Genomic DNA, 8,575 nt, shown 5'->3' on the forward strand with positions numbered 1-8,575 from the left:
GATGGCGAGCTGTACAGGAAATTTATTAGGAATAATTAAGTTCAGGCTGGGTATGACATCAACTTGAAATCAACCTTCAGCTGTGATGGTATACCTGTATTCAAGAAGTCCTTGTACAGTATCTGGCCACTTCTCTACAAGATCAGTGAGTCAACTCCAAATCTGAGAGCAAAACATGTGATGTTATCAGCATTGTGATTTGGTACTGAAAAACCAAATTGCAACACATGTAATAATCTACTCACTGCTGAGTTTGACTGGGTAAGAGCAGATGATATGTGGTCTTAAACTTAAAGCAGTTAAAAGGAAGATTTGGTTCTTCTCATTGTTTACAAAAAAGGCACTGTTGTGGAGAAAGGTCAAGATCATGATCATGTTTTCCCATTTGAAGCAATAACTGAACAGAGAAGTCACAGTCAGACATTAAACTTCTAGGCATGTGTGTTGAGGCAAATTGGAGCTAATCTCTGCTGCACTGCACATCTATGATCAATTAACAATGCAGAAGAAAACTGTTGCATCCCTCCATCTCACCATTGTTGGTTGCTGAAGTCAAGAGGAATAGAGAGATGACTGATGAGTGAAGAAGGATTCACGAGAGTGGGATGATATACTGGTGTGTAGGCTGGTGTTTGTATCATTAGTTGTGATAGTCGAAACCGCATGAGTAAGGAAATTTAGCAAAATAAAAATAATAGACATTCAAAGAAAATGTGTTATTTTCTAATTTTGTAACCATTCAATTATTACCATAGAAACAGTTCTACCATAGTACAGCCGACCCCCGTGAGGATTTAGGAGGGACCATCCTGGTGGTGGTGGGGTGGTTGGAGGGGAAAAAACATCCTGCGGTGGTAAAGAAGATGGAGAGAAGAAGCTTTGTTATTGGTGAGGGAGGAAACCATCTTGGTGGTGGTGGGGTGGATGGTGGTGAGTGAAGCGTTCAGCATCTGCAAACTTAGACAAGTGTAAGCACAGGTCCTTTATACTTCTATTATTAGAATGTGATTGGACAATTGAGAAGGTAAAAAGTGACGCTAACAATTGAGTCTTCTCGGCAGAACTTATGCTAAAGCTTTCATTTCTACCAGAAAAACTCGGAAAGGATATTGTAACAAATCATCCATTTATTAATGATCCAGCAAGCAATATATATAAGTATTCGGCATAGGCCCCATCCGTAACTCGCAGTCCGAGGGTACGGATTCAGCATTTCATGCCTGAAGATGAAGGCAGGGGGCAGCCGACCCCCCAAAAATTAGTGGAAGAATAATTCCATTGGATTGGAGCCCACCCCCAGAAATGGAAAAGGAATATACCTGCCGGCCGTCTATCGTGTCGTACCTAAAAGAATAAATAGAGTTAGTGTTACACTTTTCAAAGATGAGGCGGTGCTCTTCCTTTGTGCAACACATTTATTTTCTGTATGAAAGTATGAAAAAGACCGTTTAGATCGGGAACACTCTCTGTAGCGTGTGCACTCAAACTCACTCGTTACATACTGATCGCTCTTACACTCTACTAGCGTCAGTTTTCTTAACAGTATCAAAAATAATGTCTCAAAATGCAAGCATTTATGCATATTCATGACACTGACTGGGACACACCATTACAATATCCTTAAAGTTGCCTTTTCTAAACCCAATAACACTATAACACAATAAATCTAAACATCTTCAATACCCACTCTTACACTGTGCAGAGGCAAGTATAGTAAATAACATTCAAGTATCACATTAGACTCTGGTAACAATTACAGGTAAGTACAGTGCAAACTCTATACTCAAACGTTGAAAATCACAATTCAGTATATAGCTACATTACTCCAGCATTTATAAATTGTATAAACTTTTCTTATTGCTCTTTTTATCATTTTAGTAATTACTTTAATCACAGTTTTAACCCAATAACGGTTTCTATATTTTAACATTACATTCTCAGCAAATGGATTATAAAATCATTAACACACGGAGTCTGATTTCTGATTAATTATACACCATGAAATGCTATTTTTCAGTTAATGGCTTATGATGGAATGACTCAATAAAGTTAACACATGAGTGGGATGACTACAGGCCTACTCACACGTGTGCATTTTAGCTTAACTTCTTTATCACTACACGACTACTTCAGATTCTTCAACATCAATTTAGTGCATCACCTATCACTTATCTGACATTTTTATGTGAATCATGGTATTTTTACACACTTACTACTCATTTTCACTCATGCAGAAAGTTATGATCTTTTATCAGGATTGTTAATCTGATCGCCTGCCATTTAAGGTGCAAAAACTCTGAACCAGTGTAACATTGAACATCTCAATATATTTCTCGCAAGAACTACAGTTTTAGAAGCACATAATACCGCTGTGAATTACTAGAAGGTGAATTTCATCAGCTTACCTGTATGAAAGTATGAAAAAGACCGTTTAGATCGGGAACACTCTCTGTAGCGTGTGCACTCAAACTCACTCGTTACATACTGATCGCTCTTTCACTCTACTAGCGTCAGTGACCAATCCTCAGCCTAGTGTACAGCTAAGGGTGCCCTCTATTGGTGAAGCTGAGTTTCACAACCGTAACACTTTTTCTAAAATACATCACAACAGTATTATCACCAAATGTCAACGTAATTCTTATCATCAGAACTCCGTTACTGAAATCAAAATTTAAAGGGGCAATGTTTATATGTGTCTCTTAAAGGGGCAATAAACACTCAGGGCTACATTAGCAAACAGCATGATAGACATGAAAATGCTTTAACACTCGTAGGTTGACAGCTTATAATATGGTTCCATTTATCTCGTCAAATTTTTTTTTTTTTTTTGGTAGAACACATGACTAGGCCACACTGAGCCACGCAAAGATGAGGCCGCGCTGAGCCACACATAGACGGAGCCATGCTGAGCCACACATAGACAAAGCCACGCTGAGCCATGCATGACTAGGCCACGCTGAGCCACACGACTAGGCCACGCTTAGCCACACATGGCTAGGCCACGCTGAGCCACAAATGACTAGGCCACGCTGAGCCACACATAGACAAGGCCACGCTGAGCCACACATAGACAAGGCCACGCTGAGCCACAGATGACTAGGCCACGCTGAACCACGCATAGACAAGGCCACGCTGAGCCACAGATGACTAGGTCACGCTGAGCCACGCATAGACAAGGCCATGCTGAGCCACAGATGACTAGGTCACGCTGAGCCACGCATAGACAAGGCCACGCTGAGCCACAGATGACTAGGCCACGCTGAGCCACACATAGACAAGGCCACGCTGAGCCACACATGGCTAGGCCACGCTGAGCCACACGACTAGGCCACGCTTAGCCAAACATGGCTAGGCCACGCTGAGCCACAGATGACTAGGCCACGCTGAACCACGCATAGACAAGGCCACGCTGAGCCACAGATGACTAGGTCACGCTGAGCCACGCATAGACAAGGCCACGCTGAGCCACAGATGACTAGGTCACGCTGAGCCACGCATAGACAAGGCCATGCTGAGCCACAGATGACTAGGTCACGCTGAGCCACGCATAGACAAGGCCACGCTGAGCCACAGATGACTAGGCCACGCTGAGCCACACATAGACAAGGCCACGCTGAGCCACACGTGATTAGGCCATGCTAAGCCACACATAGATGAGGCCGGCTGAGCCACCAGGCTGCCATTGCCACATGTAACAAAACACGCATAGCAAGGTTACTAGGTCATACTAACTAAAAACCCGAAGGATTAGACCACCTCAATAGACGTGAGGGCAAAGCGAGAGTATGCTACGAGCCGTTGAGACCACATGAACCTGGGCCCCAAAGGGCCATGCTGCTACTCGTGAAAAGCTGGGCAGTGATATACACGAGGCCGCTAAAGCCACGCAAAGATTAGGTGACGCAGAACAACGCAACTAATTCATAGCACGAGTTATGCAAACTGAGCTATCGACAGATAGATAGAGCATGGCAACCACCAGAAGTTGCATAGGAATTTACCTGAATTATTACTGCAGAGCTTGCTGATCTTCAAGGAAGGTCTTTAAGTCAGGTCTTATATAGAAACAGGGGGATTGCCCAGTCTGTTATGGGCGAGAGAAAGTAGATCTTCTCTTGAGAGACCTTGGCTAATTGGTATGCCCGTGTCTTTAGACATACTTTCCAAAGACCACTGAGCCCATGGAGTAGTCCGACACTGTATACGCGAACTTCGGCGAGCGGTAATAGAAGATGGCAGGAAGATTTCATAATAATCACAAAGATTGTGCGAGTCTTGAGACATATTCGGTTGGCAAAAGAACGCGAGCAACTGAATGAAGCGTTCAGCATCTGCAAACTCAGACAAGTGTAAGCACAGGTCCTTTATACTTCTATTATTAGAACATGATTGGACAATTGAGAAGGTAATAAGTGACACTAACAATTGAGTCTTCCCGGCAAAACAGATGAACACTTCTGGATGTCTATATGTGTCCACAGTAGTGTAAAAAGTAACACTGAAGCAGTGTTAAAGTTAATGAGGTCATTAAGAGTGTAAATGAGTGATGTTTGACCATTATGTTAACATGGAGAATCACCAAAGAAGAAAATTACAATTTTTTAACTTACCATTATAGTGGTCAGTGTTTACTGTAATGGAGCTTGACCCTTGACTTTTTAATATTACATTTTATTTGGCTGCTTTAACTGAATCATAAGAGCCAGACTTTAGCAAAGAGCAAAAGTCATTATTACCAAAATAATACAAGTCAGAATGTAAAACTTAATGCACTATAATGAGAAGAGAATGAATCAGTGTTTTAATGTGATCATTATGTTTTAGATGTAATATACTTCTGCTTTCCATTTGACTCACAGAAAGATTTAAAATCTTACACAATTACTGTCAGAATTACTTATTCTGTATTTACAATCGAGTGACGTGACATTCAGCCAAGTATGATGACCCATACTCAGAATTCGTGCTCTGCATTTAACCCATCCGAAGTGCACACACACAGAGCAGTGAACACGCACACACACTGTGAACACACACCCGGAGCAGTGGGCAGCCATTTATCCTGCGGCGCCCGGGGAGCAGTTGGGGGTTCATTGCCTTGCTCAAGTCGTGGTATTGAAGGTGGAGAGAGAACCGAACATGCACTCCCCCCACCCACAATTCCTGCCGGCCCGAGACTCGAACTCACAACCCTTCGATTGCGAGTCCGACTCTCTAACCATTAGGCCAAGACTTCCCCATCATAGATTTTTATGATTTTACTGACATTTTCATATACATTATCCCTTTGTAATGTAAGCGGTTTGCCTGTGTGATTAAAGGTGGAAATTAAATGCATTAAAAATATACTTAAAGTGCATTTGTACATTTGTATCCACAAAATGCTTATTTGAAGTGCATTAGAATATATTTCTAAAAATCAAGCTAATAAATGTATGCTTATTTGAGCTATTGAGTCATATTCTTAGCACAAGCATTCAAGTGAAGTTTTAATGCATTTTTTAACTCATTTTAATGTTACTTTTACCTAAAGTATATTTTATGTGTACTTTGTGTAAGAAGATAGCAAAATGATTTAGGTTTTATAGGGTTTAATGTATAAGTACTTTATAACAATGTGTAGGCCCACTTCAATATGTTTAAAATGTTTCCATGTGCTTCAATCTGATTTTCAAAAGTAAAATATTTTGACAAACATTTCTTTATATATACCACATTAATTCACCACAGCAAAAATACATTATAGTTAGGGGTGCACATAAGTGGTTCACTGATGCTCTACAGTCGGCAGCGTTAACTGCCGGTAACCCAAATAAAAGCTTGCTGATTTTCAGTTTGCAAATAATAATAATAATAATAGCATTTTACTTTTAAGTTTACTATAAAATTATTGTATTTGTATTTAATACTTTTTATTTTATATTAATAAATTAAAAATAAATTACATGCAATAATTTTGTCACTATTATTAATATTATTATATTTTTTATATAGTTTTATTATATTTGATGGGTGACATTATGTGCAGTGTAAGGATCGAACCAGAGGTTCTCATATAAAAACGTATGTGCACCCCTGATTATAACTATATTTGCCATATTTTATAGTGTGTTCTAAGTGTCTAAGTGTATTCTTACAATCTATAAACTTCTAATGTATTATAAAAAATACATTAAAAAAAATGTCAACTATGATTAATTCATTCTAAGAATTCTAATGTTTAAGCAAATTATAATGCATATATTCAAACACTGATGCAAAACCAATAATCATTGGTTAATTTTACAGATTTTCTTTTTCAGTTCTGACATCTGTCCTGAACAAGAACATTATTATAACAGACTCACTGGCTCATGATCAAGTCAAGCCAGTAACTTATCTTCTGGCTCATCTGATTCTCTCATCTGATGTTCATGATGAATCATTCACAGATCAACAGTAAATTCAATCATTCAGAAGGTCAGTATGACTGCTGAGAGTCTCAGTGTGAACAAACCTCATCTCTCCATCAGTCCAACACAACTGACTCATTTCAGAGAATAAAGAGTCAAACAGTCAAACTCATATTTGAGTGATTGTGTTCCTCTCAGAATAGAGCAGCTCCATCAGCAGATGTTCAGCGTCCTCACAGGAGCTTCATGATACAGTAAATCTACACAGAGTCAACACACAGAGAACCAACAGTGATCTGTTTCAGTGTTTGAGCTTCGGAATTTGAATACACACTCTTGTGTCAGAATTTCCTTCATCTGCAGATGTTTTCATGATTCACTGAGTGACATTTGATTATAAAATATGAGCTTGAGTTCTGGGGCCTCATTTATAAAGATGCACATAGAATTTTCTGAAATTATCTATGAGTGATTCATAAAACCAAATAAATAAATAAATAAAAAGCACACAATTATTATTAATTTTTATTATTTTTATTAAAAAAATTTTTTTTTAATACAAGCACAATATGATTGAATTAAACACATCAGCCTACAAAATGTTCAGAAATATGACTTTATGGTTCAGAAGAAGTTATTAAAAGTTTTTATTATTATTATTATTATTATTTTATAAATATTGAATTATTTTGATGGTATGTATGTGTACAGAGTTTCATACTAATGCTCTTTTGAACAGATACAAATATTTTCACATAATTTCTCATCATTTATGTCTTTGAAAATCTCAATTTGTTTCTCACTTTTGGGATGAATCCTCCGTTATTTAGGATATATAGTTTTATTGCTGAAATTTGATTAAATAATATCCAGTAGAGTTAAAAACAGCTGTTCTGTTTTATTTATTAGAATTGATTGTGCTTTTATTTTTACTTCTGTACATATTAATCAGATTAATAATAATCTAATATATCTCTGAACAAAACCACCAGACGATCATTAAACACCCCAAGATCTGAATATTTAACTCTTAAAAATGTTTAGAAAGCAGATGATCTTTAATATTATTAGGTTTTTTTTAATAATCAGTAAAATAAAGACTCATTATAAAGACTTTATAAAGCTCATTATAAACTTAAAGTATGAAAACTTTTATTGTTTTGTAGAACATGAACCGATCTGAGTCTGACAGCTGTCCGTTCTGTGTTTGAAAAGCATTTACATACAGAGACACTTTGCATGAGAGTGTTTATAGAGCTGTGAGTTTTACACTTCATGACTGAGAGCAGAACAGAACACAATCTTCATCATCACACAAGACACAACAACAACAATGAACAACATCATCATCCTCATCTGGACTCTGACGCTCTGCATTCAGGGTAAATATCTTATAATAAATCAAACTACTACAACATCTCATATTCTATGCACTAGTATGATTAGTTAATCAAAATGTTAACTAAACAACTAAAATGTCTTATTTCAGAGATCTGGGGACAAATGACAGTGACTCAGAATCCAGAAATAAAATCCATCAATCAAGGAGAAACTGTTACGATCAGCTGTAAAACCAGTCAGACACTTACTAGGTGTAGTACCTGTGTGTCTTGGTATCAGCAGAAACCTGGAGATGCTCCTAAACTCCTCATTTATTACATAAACAGCCTCCAGTCAGGAACTCCATCTAGATTCAGTGGCAGTGGATCTGGCACTGATTTCTCTCTGACCATCAGTGGAGTCCAGACTGAAGATACAGGAGATTATTACTGTATGAGTGTACACTGTCCTAGTAACTGTGTGTTCACACAGTGATTAAGAGTCGTACAAAAACCTCCGTCAGTCAGAGTCACAGTGACTGCACTGATACAGCTGAGAGACACTGCAGCTGCTGATGAGAGGATCACAAACAAGTAACAAACTTAATTCTAATTTAATTAATTATTTTATAAATGTTATAATAAAATAATTTAAGTGGATTATAATTGTACACTCTATACAGCAGATGGACGTACAACACTCTTTGATCAATGCTTTTTCATCACATTTATATTTGGTGGCCTTAACTGCTAATGTTCCTAACCTTCCTAACCCCACCTCAGTAGCAGCAGAAGTGTTTTGCAAGAAACTATGAACACAATAAGTACATTGTACCTATTTTCTGATGCAAGTACATAGTAGTT

The 8,575-nt window shown here is 38.0% G+C and overlaps 1 gene segment (V, D, J or C); it reads left to right on the forward strand.

Moving 5' to 3' along the window:
• The first annotated feature begins 7,617 nt into the window (after positions 1-7,617).
• On the forward strand, positions 7,618-8,246 carry LOC132124927 (immunoglobulin kappa variable 1-39-like). The segment is given in 2 exon segments: positions 7,618-7,774; positions 7,882-8,246. Coding segments are annotated over 2 exon segments (375 nt in total).
• Positions 8,247-8,575: the final 329 nt, after the last annotated feature.

This window comes from Carassius carassius, chromosome 43 (genome assembly GCF_963082965.1).
Source record: "Carassius carassius chromosome 43, fCarCar2.1, whole genome shotgun sequence".
In the NCBI taxonomy this organism is placed as follows: domain Eukaryota; kingdom Metazoa; phylum Chordata; class Actinopteri; order Cypriniformes; family Cyprinidae; genus Carassius; species Carassius carassius.